This window comes from Oenanthe melanoleuca, chromosome 8 (genome assembly GCF_029582105.1).
Source record: "Oenanthe melanoleuca isolate GR-GAL-2019-014 chromosome 8, OMel1.0, whole genome shotgun sequence".
Classification (NCBI taxonomy): Eukaryota; Metazoa; Chordata; class Aves; order Passeriformes; family Muscicapidae; genus Oenanthe; species Oenanthe melanoleuca.
In genome coordinates, this window is record NC_079342.1 from 7,205,456 (window position 1) to 7,219,053 (window position 13,598).

The window sequence follows — 13,598 nt, forward strand, 5'->3', positions numbered from 1 at the left end:
TCACTTGATGATTTCATTGGCACATTGGTGGTGAGCAGGAACTTGAATAAGTTGTCATGTGTAAAATATCTGCCGGTAGATATCCTCAGACATTACATTTATTTTTTCCCCTAAAAATAGAACTGAAGATTTTCTTGGTCTTGTACTTGTGTAATGTTTGGAAAACAGATCTTTCATGAGGACATGATACAAATATTTCAATACAGAATATTCTGAAATACAGACATATTTAAACTGTAATGAAATAACGAGACAAGTCTTAGTTTTTTGAATAGGCTTATAGGTGGAAATACAGATAATGGATATTGTTTTCTATTCCTGAAGTGTTAACAGTAATGACATTTTGGTCCATCAGTGTTGGTTTTCTTTTTAATCTAAATCCCTCACTTCCCTTTTAATGAAATTTATTTTACATGAATGATCAGGAGTATTTGTTATCTTCTTATGTAGTGATTTCTTGAATTCAGTTATTCAGTTATTGAAAGTTAATCACTGAATTTCCTAATTACTTATTATAAAAACCTTTGGGATGCTCTGATCACCAGCTGGAACTCATTCATCTAGTTAATTTCGGATATTTTCTAGAGGTAAAAATAATATTCAACAGCAACGTTTAAAAATCAGATTAATTCATGGATGATAGAACAACATTTCCATTTCAACTTTTTGATAAAGAATCTCCTGAAATAAATGTAAGTCTTTAGAATACAGAAAAGAAAGAAAATCCCTAAGACTGGATTTGAAGTTTAGGACTCCTTTGCAACTACTTACCTCTAAGATTTCCCTTCATGTGAAGTCATTCATAATGTGCCAAGATCAAACATTCAAAAGAGGAGATTTTATTCAGATTTTGACAAAAATTCTCAAAAGCATATCAGATTCTGAAATACCAGAATTATATTGAATTTAAGCAGCACTTGGGCAACTAATTCCCTCAGGCTGCTTAGACTAGCTGCATCTCCTCCTTTGGACGGGCTTATTTCCCTTCTCTTAGCTCACTCCAGTTATGCAAACTGCCCCTTTGGGAAGGTTGTACCCACTGCCAGGAGTGCTCTCAGTGCTGTGCAGAGCTGTGCTGTGCTGTACTGTGCAGAGCTGCGCAGAGCTGTGCTGTGCAGTGCAGAGCTGTGCTGTGCTGAGCTGTGCTGTACTGTGCAGTGTGGTGCTGTGCTGTGCAGAGCTGTGCACAGCTGTGCTGTGCTGAGCTGTGGTGCTGTGCAGTGTGGTGCTGTGTTGTGCAGAGCTGTGCTGTGCAGAGCTGTGCTGTGCAGTGTGGTGCTATGCAGTGCTGTGCTGTACTGTGCAGTGTGGTGCTGTGCAGAGCTGTGCTGTGCAGTATGGTGCTGTGCAAAGCTGTGCTGTGCAGTGCTGGCAGAGCTGTGCTGAGCTGTGCAGTGCTGGCAGAGCTGTGCTGTGCAGAGCTGTGCTGTACTGTGCAGAGCTGTGCTGTGCAGTGCTGGCAGAGCTGTGCTGTGCAGAGCTGTGCTGTACTGTGCAGAGCTGTGCTGTGCAGTGCTGGCAGAGCTGTGCTGAGCTGTGCTGTGCTGTGCAGAGCTGTGCTGTGCAGTGCTGGCAGAGCTGTGCTGTGCAGAGCTGTGCTGTACTGTGCAGAGCTGTGCTGTGCAGTGCTGGCAGGACTGCGGGCCTACGTGAGCGGAGCCGTGCCAGCGCCGCTGCGGGCTCGGCCTCGGCACGCCGGGCCTTTTGTTTTCCCACACTCATTGCTTAAAGCAGCCTTTCCCACTGGAACTGAAGGGGACTTGCAGTTTAGGTTTATTATCTGTGTTACTGTGCATATGTCAGAAGCTATTACAGTAAAAGTTTTCCGGTGTCCTGAAGCACAGAGAGACCAGCCGGTGCTGGGCCTCAGCAGTGTGTGCAGTGCGTGAGGCACACATGGGCAAAAAACTTTGCTAAGGCACCCACCCAAAATGCAGTTTCTGGATTACCCAAATCCAAATTACCCTGGGGTACCCAAATACCTGCTATCAGATTAGGCATTCAATGGACATGTGAAAAGGATATTTTCTTTTGTGCCTTTTATCATGTATGGTGGTGTGTGGGTGATAAAGTGTCTTTCTAAAGTGGCTTTCTGACGTCCCACAGGACTTTTTCTCTAATTTTTACCATAAAACTTGCAGTAAAAGCAAATAAAGCAGCAGTGGCATCGGTCTCTGGTATAGTAATGCAATGCTGATTGAGCATGAAACATACAACACTTTGAAGCTAAAGGTGTGTGTTTAACCTTGATACACCTTATCACACTGAAAAGACAGAGGGAAAAAAAAAAAAGGTGCGAGCTCGACTTGCAGTGAACTGCAGCTCTGACTCCCCAAGGAGCCGGTGTTGATAAACTGCAGCGTTTATCGGGGTGGTGCCCGGAGCAGTGTCCGGAGCCGTGAGGGGAGGGCCGTGCCGTGCCCGGAGCCGTGAGGCCCAGCCGAGCCGTGCCCGGAGCAGTGAAGCCGAGCCGAGCCGTGCCGTGCCGTGCCCGGAGCCGTGAGGCCGAGCCGTGCCGTGCCATTCCCGCCCCGGCCATGGGCGCAGCCCGGCGGGGCCAATGAGCGCGGCGGGGTTTGCACAACAGCGCCCGGCGCGCCCGGGCTCGGGGCGGCAGCACCGCTCCCGTGGCTGAAGGAGGCAGCGGGGTTTCTCTAACAGCGCGGGCTCAGTTGCTCTATAAAAGCTGCACAGTTTGCAATCAACAATAATGCCTATTTTTACTTATGTTTCAGAACACGGAAACGTGAAACACGAGGTAAGGATTTGTTTTCTTTTGCATGTGCTGTTTGTTTTGTTGGTGACATAAGAGCTCCTTATTACTTTCTGTACAGGCTGATGCAGAAGGTAAGTTTTTCTTCTGGGTTTGCAAGCAGATTTCTTTAGAGTGCTCTAGAAGTTGTCTAAGCAACAAGGTATTCATGGTTAAATATGAATGTCTTCTGCTCAAAATGTGCATTAAACTTGCAGCAAAATGACAGTGCTGAGAGCCCTGAAAGGGGCGGAGATGCTTTTTTAAGCTACAGGTAAGAAAACATTGCTTCACAGCTGGTGGTTAGATCCTTACTGTTCCTAGACAAAATCTGGCTGTAGAGTTAAAAGTATTTTTTTTTTCTCTGTCATGCCGGAGAACAGTGGGGTGATGAAAGATTGGCAGGGCAGTGTTTGCCTCTTCATGTGAAAGGACTTTGCTTGCAGAGGTATCCTGTGGTATGGGTTTATATAATCTGGAGAGAACATTAGAGTGGGACCTGACCAGAGCAGCTGCTGTGATGCACCTAGTGCAGCTTGCTGTCAGCCTGGGAAGGCTGCAAGCCACTCTGTGTTACTTTTTGGCCAGCTCCTGGGGCCTTTTCACTGTTGTACAGGAGGGCACAGCAGCTGGGTTTTGTCTGTCCTGTCTGACAAGAGAGAGGCAGCGCTTCAGACCTAGAGCATAATAGTTTCTAGCATCTATTTTAGATCAGAAGTTTATAGTGATTGCTTAAATGACATGCTAGTTATGAACAGCATGTGAATGTAAATGTTGGGGCTCTCCATAAGCATGGCTGTGTTTAGAGGGGATGGGAGGATGTTATTGCTGCCATGGCTGGTGCAGGGGTAGCTGTGTGCAGGGCTGACCACGTCTGTGCTCTCTGATATTTGAGCTGTTTGGGTGTCACTGGAACTCCAGACAGCAGTGGGGCTGGGTGAGGGCAGCTCTGCACTCTCTGAGCTTCTGGGATGTGGGCCCCAGGTGGGCTCCTGCTCCTGGGATCCTGCGGGGGAATCATGTGGTGGGGAGGAGAGGGGTGTGCTGCCTGTGCCCAGCCCCTGACCCTGCCTGTGCCTGCTGTCCTCACTGCATCCTCACCCGTGCATCTGGCCATGTGCTGTCCAGCCTTCTGTGCCTCTGCCTTGACAGATGTGCTGAGTAAGGGCACTCTAAACTATGGGAATCACAGTGTGGTCCATTTGCCTGATGCCTTCTCAGTCCTGCATCTGGCAGGCATGGCTGGAGAGCTGTGAGCCGGTCATCTACTGGGCTTAGTGGACAAGGCTTCCTAAAACTTAGCTGTGGTGATCTTATTGTGTCTGGATGAAAAAATAGGTATACTGTTTTTTCTTAGGAAAATAAAGGCCTCCTTTCTGGAGCTATTGATTTACTATTGCCTATTGATTTGATCCAAAACATCAAGATTACATTAATTTTTACCAAGACTCCTATTTAAGTGCCTGCTTTAATTCTCTCTGTGCAGAAGAAAACTTAAGCATAGATGAGGGTCTTAAATTTTGGAAAACATGGATTTAGGTTTCATACCAGTAAAGTAAAGAATCTTTAATGTTTAAGGGTATTGAGCACATTTTCTTACAGCTCAAGGACTATTTCCTTAAAACTGTTTCCCAGCCATATTTTGGTGTATATGACTTGAGTTGTCAAAGTCCCTCTGTAGTTTTTATTTCAATTAAGCATTTCTCTGTCTCCCATTGTACTTTTCCAAGTCCTGCCCCTTTCCCTTTCTTGTGCAAATCTGTGGTTGCTCACCAATCTGCATCAATCCATATCAGTAACATGGCTTCCATCTACAAAAAACAATGTAGGATATAATGGAGCATTTTGCTTTTATCCAGTACTACTATCTTCATTGTGGCAGCAGATTTAAATTTTTAGTCTGTCTACTACAGGTGAAGCAAAACTCATATCCTTTCTTTAATTAAACTTGTGGGGTACAGAGAGAATATGTCCAAGGACTTGAGAGTTTGAAAGCTGTTTTCAAACCAAGCTTTTGATTTTGCTTGCCTGCTACAGGGCTTGGTAATTTGGTTATGCCTCAGGTTACTGCTTTCTGGCTTGCCTTGGTGTGTGTCCTGCATCAGCTTATATCAATGGCGAGTAAATCAGAGCAACCTAATTGTTCCCTTTGTTATGCAACATGCCTTTCTCTGCTTGGTTTGATTAAAAAATAAATAAATGCATGAACCATCATGCAAGTTACCAGATAAAACAAGTCTGCAAAAGCAGATGAGTCGTTCACAGATATGCGTTATTTCATTTTGAAATTTCCAGGGATCCATAGCAAGTGTCTTAATGTATAAAATACAGAAAATAAATTGAAATAATCTGAGTCTTGTCAGAGAGCTTCTGATTTCCCACAACTCTGGTTCCTCCAATTTTAGAGAGACCGACAAGTTCCTAAATACATTTAAATACTTGCCCAGAAAAAAAGAAAATTAAGCATTCCCTAGGGAATTGTAGTTGGCTTCGGTTTAAAGTAGGAATAGTGAAAGTTTCTACCCTATTAAAGCAATGCAAGTGGCTTTGTCTTTTGTGTTGGTGGATGTTATCTGGGGCAGACTGCCTGTTTTTACTCTATCCTATTTATAAATGATTAAAAAATACATTTGTGCTTAGTATCAAAAAATGTTGATGTTTAAACAAACCTTCTATCGACTGAGACTCTTTCAGCCCAGTGTCAGAAAAAATGGGATATATGAAAAAGTCATCAACATTGCTAAGAATATTTTTCAAAGTGTGATCTTTCTACAAGATAAAGATAATTGTGTTGGCGGTTGGGGGAAATAACTTAAGAAAACCCACTTTGCCGAGTAGGTTGTGGTCATGAAAGGATTTCAGTGAGCCTCCATGAAAACATGTTTATTCATATCCTTGATTCTTATTTTTGCTCTGCAGAAACGAACAAATGGAATTAGAAGAAGCTCTAGACACGTGGACCCAGGTTTGTATCATGACTTTTTAATACTTCAGCATGAAATAAAAAGAGTAAGAAAGCTGAAACTTGCTTTGTTAAGTTGCATTGTGTACTCTGTTGCCATGCACACAATACTGAGGATTTGACTGCTGAATTCATGAAGGTCTAAAGCAATTGCTCTGTTTGTGATTTCAAAGGTAAGGTCAGCTGGTTGAACTCTTAATTTTTCTTTCCCCTAGTTTTTTCTTAAAGTAGAGCTCTGGTTCTGTTTGAACACCAAAATGCCTCTGGGCTTTCAGTTAATATGACCCACCCCTACTGTACTCTGTAGTTTTAAAAGAAATAACTAAGGGATAAATAGCAGACAGTTGTTTATAAAACTCAGGTTCTAAATCTTCAAGTTGTGGGTATTCTCAGCTCCTAACTGTAGTGGTGCTCAGTGCTTAACTTACGAGTTGCTTTTCTGGAAGGCATAAACCAATTGCAGTTTTATATTGATTTCCAAAGTGATTTTATTTTTTCTGTTAGTTTATAGTAGATACTTCTGTGGAATCATGGCAACAGCAGCCCTTAAGAAAATTAAACGCTTGGTTATAGGTTGTGTTGTCAAGTGGGTGAGCATTTCCTCTGGAGACCCATTATCCGTCTGTGTAAAATATTCAATGTTTTTCAGTGTAACTGTGTGATATTTTTAGTGTCATTTTTTACAGTAATTACATTTCTGTCCTTTATGTTTCTTGTATAGTTTAATTACCGGAGATTTGTTATGCAGATATTATTTGGAATAAAAGTAAGCTGTGGATTATTAAATATTTCTAAATGTGGACATCTGAGAATGGTTGAGTTAAACATTAAACAGGATGGCAATTCTGTACACCACATTATAGCCTGGCAGAGCTAAGCACTTTTCAAAAAGTAGGAATGCTGGTTGTGCCACTAGCATTGCAGCTGCCTTGGCTTGGAAAGTCTAAATGTTGTAACTAGCTGAAGCAGACCACACCTTTCTTACTCACGTACCTTTGACATGTTTTGGAACACGTATCGTCGCTTTGTTCCCTCTAGCAAAATAAACCTGCTTCATGATTCTAGAAATTGTTCTGTGTGTCCTGATGACTGCAGTCATAAAAGAAAAAAAATGAGCACCCTGTAACTCTGAAAATTAATACAGTCAGAGGGGAAAACATCAAGGATAGGAATTAAATAATGCAGAAGGGGATGGTTTCTTCCAAGTGGTTGCTAACAAGACTGAGTTCTTCCCATTCATTGCATGTTGCAGTGAAGTGTAATTGTGTTCTTGCGGAATAGCCCTTATAGGTTCAGTTGTCTCCTGTAGAGTTATAGATGGTCAAGTAATTTAGCTTTGAGAACCTTTTGAGTATACTCGTGATTTTACTTGCTGTTGAAGTCTGATAGAAGTATTCAGGATCTTTATGTACAAAGATACTTTAAAAGTAGTTTTTTGTTAAATACTAAGTACCATTGAAGTAGTTGAATTAAGTAGGTGTTTAAAAGCTGCATGTAGCCAATGCCTAAAATACAGTGCTTTGTCCATTTTTCTACACAGAACAGTTCTTGAGTTGTTGAGATAATCTTGTTATGAAGTTCTTGGTCTTCATAATATTTTTGAAAGCCAAAAGAAATGCAGAATGTTTGCATGAACTTTAAATCCCTTTAATAGAGACATGACTCTAGAAGACTTCTCACAGAGTTGCTTCTGATATTTTAAAGGTTTTAAATAAATAATGAGAAATATATTACATACTAATGTGCTCTGTACGTATACTGTCGGTTTTCAAATGAAATGAGCATTTGTTTTGCATTTTGTCAGGATAGACATTCTGTGTCCTCCTGTAAATTGGTGGGTATAACTTTTAAAGTCTTTGGTAAACTCCTGGCATCTGTTTTACATAATCTAAGTACCACTGTTCATCAGATTGCACATTGCCTTGAGAGACAGATGCTATCCAGAGGGCAGCACTTGGAAGAGATCAGTCATGTCAGGCATACATTACTGCATGGAGCCTCAGAGCTTTCCAAGAGCACTGACATGTAAAATTCTGAAGAGTGGGAGCACCAGGATGCTCTTTTTGCTGAGAGAGGTGGTCAAAAGGTTGACTGCCCAGACTGCCTTGTCTTTAGAAGGTTTGGGCTGCTGCTGCAGTGAGTGATGTGATTGTGTGATGGGTGCTAGGTTAGGGAGCAGACACTTGCTGTGAATCAATAACCAGCACCTGCAGTGACTAAATATTGATTAAGTTTGATATCACCAGTAAATATATAAGTATACAAAAAAATATTTTGGTTTGCAACTTGTTAAGATTGTTCTGTTGTCTTGGCTGTTTTAGTAGAGAATCATGAATAGCACAGTCAAGTTAATGCATTGGTGCTTCTCTTTTTATCCTTAGAGTAAAATTCAACATTTGCTGACACAGCTTAGCTCAGAATGAAAAGTCATTTAAATTTGATGAGCAGTAGTACAAGTTGAAGGATGGTCTAAACAAAACGATGGGAGGATACTGGATTAAAATATCTTGTTTCCTGCTGGTAAAGCTCATTGATGAAGGAACCTATCTAGCTGAAGTACCCTAAAGGCAATTAGTTAATTTATGGCTTTTTCATTTGTGTTTCTTTGAAGTTGGGTTAAAAGTTTTGACAGTGACAGTTCCCTCCTCGAGATTTGCTTTGTGCTGAATAAGAAGGAAGGGTAGAAGTGGGAAGGGTAGAAGGAAAAATGGTTAATGGATAATGGAGCAGAGAAATTCCCATGGAATGAAAGCAGTCATGAGAAAAACGTGTACAAAAAGAAAAGTGTAAGAAGTTATACAGGTGAAGAAAAGACTGGAAATCCTACAAAATATGACTTTGTCTTTACACTCTGCACTATGCCTTCAGCCTGCAATTCAGTTGCAGAGGGCCTCCTGGATTGCTTCATCTACTAAATTTTAGTGGGACAGTTTTAAATAACCTTTCTTTGGATTAAGCAGGACATAATAAATGCCATTGATGAAGTGAACTGGTGAATACACCTGCAGCTATAAATCCAGGGAAAATTTGGTCTGCAGCTTGATTGTGACTGTAGAACAACATGAGTCTGCTTAAATATATTTGAGAAGAAATCAGACTGGTGTCAGTTTTTGCATAGGATGGGCATCTGAAATTTTATTCTCATGTAGGGAATATGTTTAAGCATGGAAAATGCACTATTGGCTTAAATGACAAGTGAAGCATTCATATGTATATTCATAAGCACGAATTCTTATTGAATTCTTGAGAAGGATGATGCAGTCTGACAAATGTTTTAAATGGAAATAATTTTGTATTTATTTTAATTTGAGTAAAAATTACAGCCTTTCTTAGCTATTGAAATAGTACAGTGAATGTTTGCTGTCTCTTTTTTTTTTTTTACAGTATAGAGTCTAAATATGATAGATTCACAGCTTAGTGTTTTTGAAACTGGTTTTAGCCTAAACACTTCTGCTAATGTAAACATTGGAATTTTAATCTCTGAAGTGTGAAAGTATATTTCATATCAGAAGGATAAGCTTTGTAAAAATAGAATACTGGGAGCCTTATAGTCAAGATTCATTGTAGATTAGACTCAAAATCTGATCTGTGCAAGATCACTGCTGAGCATGTTCTGACTTTTTAAACAGCTGATTTCTTTATAAGCATGGATTAAAGATTAGAAAACCTCAGTTCTGAACCAAGGGCCAGAACCAATATTTTCCCCTTCACAGAAAGTAAAATATTGTCTGACTTTTTTGGGTTGGAGTGACACAATACTGGCAAGTCACGTATACAATGCAATAGCTTGGGCAAATGTGGCTTTCAACCTGGGAATTCAAAGTTCAAATAATAATTTTAAAAAGAGGTATTTGTATTTCTGGTTGGTATTTGGTCCATAATTGCTTTGTGAATCCTCTAATATTGGTTTTAGACAGATTATTAAAAACCCCTCAGGATCTGAAGAGAGTCACTGAGTTTATGGCCTGAAGTATATGCATTAAACAAACAACAATCTGTGTAGGGAGAAGTACAATACTGGACATATGTTTATTTCATTAGCTATTGTGTGAAATAAGCTACTTTGTGTTTCATATTTTGTTGAAGTTGGATTTTGGAACCTTTTAACTAGGTTGTGTCATTGTTATATGTGTGTGATTATTAAGCAGTGAAACAATATTCAGGTGTTAGTGTAGTGTGCTGGTGTTTGCATCTTGTCTTTGGAATAAAAATTAGGGGATATGATCATATTGGCGGTTTAAATTTTCTTTTCAGTTAAGAATAAAACATTCTAGACTGTGAGATATTTCAACAAATTCTTACACAGTGTGCTCCTCTATGATATGCAAGTCTGACTCTGATTTCCATTTTTAGTGCCACTCCAAGTGTATGCCCATCTAAAAGAAAAATCTTGCTCAAACTCAAATGCTGGGATATCCCAACCAGCAAATAATTATTTGCCAAGTATGCAGTTGTTATAGGTAAAACTACTCTTTAACTAAGAATTTGGAGCATGTCGCTCATTTTCTTGTTTTATTGAGCTGTCCAGGCCCATCCTTAGTAGTCCTGACTGACTGTTGTCTTTTTCATTCGGCCTAGTACAGAGAATACCCGATTTCATGGATGAGAAAATATAGCCTTCTGCAGTGTGAAGCCCAGTGCTGAAAACAGGCATTCAGGAATTTATTTCTCCACTTTAACAGTTGCAGCAGCTACCTGGGATTCTGGCTGTGGTTTTGGTGGCCCAGTACTAAGTAACTGGCTGTCAGTATCAGTGTTGAGAACAAGAATTTATCTTGGTTTTAAGCCACAGGAAAAGGTCTAACAAGAAAAAAAACAACAAACCAACAAAACAAAAAAAAACAAGAAAAAAACTAAAATAAAACCAAAGCAGCATTGAATAAGACCCCAGTATTTCATGAGGAGTTGGCTGTCATTGATAGTATCTCTTTATTAGGATTGTCTTCATCAGGATTAATTAGACCCAGTAGCATCTTTTTGCTTTGGTAAAGGAATTCCTGTGTATAGAATCAAGAAATACAGTGATAGGTGTTTTTCATATACATTTAATACTGTTATTTAATTATATTTGCTGTAAATAAAATGTAGGAGTGAATAGCAGTCCCTCAAGTACTAGAATATACATATGGCATTCTGTCCAGCTTTATAAACTGTTAACATGGAACATAATGATGTGTTTTAATGGCTGAACAAAATGAGTGTGACTGTAAATTAAATTGAGGAAAGCCAGAAGGAATACTGGAGCAAAGACAACTGTTTCATGAAACTTCTTCTAGTGAATAAATAGTTTGACAAAGTTGGAGGTCTTTTATAATGTTTGTGGAGCATTAGATTTATTAAGTAACTTAAGACTTCTCTGCATGGTCATGTTTTAAGCAAGCTGCAGAACCAAAAACGAGGTTTGATTTTACATATTTATGACACGTTTAACTTTTGGCTGGGTTTTATTCAGGTATGGATACTTTTTCCTTTTCTACACAGCATGAGCACTTTGTTCCAGGTACCTATAATGTATCCATGTCTCTAGAAATCTTTGTGGAGCAGAAGAATTGCAGGTCAGAAGGGGTTTAACAGGGCAGCTGGGAGCACACTTGCTGCCAAGAGAGCACTGCTGGGCAGGAGAGATGTGATGCTGCTTACTGACATGGTGTGGAATCTTGGAGTTATTGGAGGGACTTTGATTGCAGCTCTAACCTGGCCATCTCTTGGAATTGATAGACATGTTTGAGCACACTTTACATCAAGTGGCTGGGATGGGGTTGGTGTTTGAGACCAGTGAATTTCTCTGTGGTCCCACATCATGTGACAGCTTCTCTCAACTGGGCCTCAACATCAGTGTTTTAATTCAGAGATATGCTGAGTTGTGTGGCCTAATTTGTGAGATCAAATTAATTTATCTCACATATTTATTAAAAATACATGTTGCATTCAAGATCTTTGCCTTTTTGCTTCACAAAATAATGAATTCATCTTTGTGTTACAAGAAAAGACATGTCTAATGTTTTGCACCAAGAAATTTTCCACTAATCCATTTCCGGAAGGTGAAGCAGATTTTTGTCTTCCAGTGAAGCATTTCAAATGCAGCTTAACGATTTTTATTTGGGTTGTTTTATTTTAAATTAAAATTTTTTTTACATTCCTGTTGGCTTGAGGTATTTGAAAGGTGCTGTCCCCTTGGCATCTCAGCAGTGAGCTAGCATTCACAGAAGAACATAGCCTTTAGCCTTTTCCTTTAATTAAACATCAGAAGACCCAGATGCCAAAGGGTGAAATGTATTTATTTTGTCAAACTCTTTCATCCTTGTCTGGTTGGATTGCAAGATTAGTTTGTAGTTGAGTGATTTAAACTCTTTTGTCTTATTGGATGTGACTATATCTTAGGCAATTAACATTTTATTTTTCTCTTAGAGAAATAATGGTGTTCAGTACATGCTTAGCCATATGCTAACATAATTTTTAAGATGAGGTGGATTAAAAATCCTTCAATATCTTTATCTTTTTCTGCATAAAAACACTCAACATCAACTATTTAAGCAAATTGTCACTGTTTAGAGATAACTGCAAGAAAATTGTCAGGAAGAAAAAGGGTCAAATAGAGGTGGACAAAATGGGCATACAGGTATGATCAATAAAATGAAAAATACACTGTTTTGTATATTAAACACATACAAAAATAGTGCAGCACTATTTAAAAAAAAGGAAGAGACCTGTGCCAGTGGCTGTATGGCCGAAATTTGCCTTTACTTATCTTGGCAAGTGGAAGGGAATTGCTTGGTATTTGGTAAAGTTTATTGGGTCTTAGAAATCTCTTATTCATCTTCAAGAGGAATATTGCATCTACCCATCTATTTTCATATCTGATTTTAATCTTCAGGGTGCGGTAATTCTCAGAAGGCAAAACAAAGATAATAAGGCAATGAATGATCAAAAATAGTCAAAAGTAACTGAATTTTAACAGTACTCTAAAGCATATGGTTTCTTTTTTTGTGGCTTACTCATTTAACTAAATCAGTATTTGATCACAACTTCAAAGTAATTCTCACACAAAGAATTTGGGAAACATTGTAAAATTGAAAGCAGCCATCCCATGGGAGAAAAAAGACTGCTGAAAATTCACACAAGAGAAGCTCCCAGAACTGCATCTGCCTTTTGCCTGAGGAAGGTTTTAAAGCTTGGTAGAAGAAGCCAGAGGCAAGAGCCTGAGAAATTGATGCTGGTTTTCAGGAGAATTTTTAATCTGCTCACCACTTCAAGATTCCCAGAGAAGTGAACAATGAGGCTGAGTTAGGCTGCAGGCCAGGCTAGCTCAGGATCCCTCCCAACAGTAGCCAATTAAATGGATGCTGAAGGATAGAATTTGGGGTAAAGTGCTGTGGTACTTCCCACCTTGCCTTATGAATTTGTTTCTTAGCTCCTCATTTTCCTTACATGCCTTTTCATTACCACTTTTTAAACCAATCTAAAATCTTCACAACATCCTTTAACTGTCACTCTTATAATTAGTTGTGTGAATAAAGCGCTTTTTTTTTTTTCTTGCTTTTAACCTTCTACCCATTACTTTGACACCTGCATGTTTTTGGATCTAGAAGATGCATAATAAATAACGAAATAATGAGTACTTTTTCTCCGGTCACTATTATGCCACTGTGAGTTGTCTGTCATATTCCCTCCAGTCACGTGTCTTCTAACCTAAAGAGCTATTATCTGCTTAATTCTTCTGATACAGAAGCACTTCTGTATGTCTGACCATCCTGGTGGCTTGTTTGCATGCTTCTAGGTCCAAGAGTAGTCAGTCTTTCTAGTTGTGTGCCTGCCACAAGAAATTTCTTAGTGTTGGTACAGAGCAGAGTTAGATTATGATACTGAAGAACTGATTGTAAAAAA

At 39.5% G+C, this 13,598-nt stretch overlaps 1 protein-coding gene across 1 annotated transcript in view; it reads left to right on the top strand.

The window, feature by feature from the left end:
• VAV3 (vav guanine nucleotide exchange factor 3) overlaps positions 1 to 13,598 on the top strand; it is a 138,772-nt gene that overhangs the window by 84,978 nt on the left and 40,196 nt on the right. The window contains exons 18-19 of the mRNA XM_056497388.1: positions 2,736 to 2,758; positions 5,672 to 5,717. Of these exons, the coding sequence (XP_056353363.1) occupies positions 2,736 to 2,758; positions 5,672 to 5,717 (69 nt within the window). The remainder of the gene's footprint in view (positions 1 to 2,735; positions 2,759 to 5,671; positions 5,718 to 13,598) is intronic.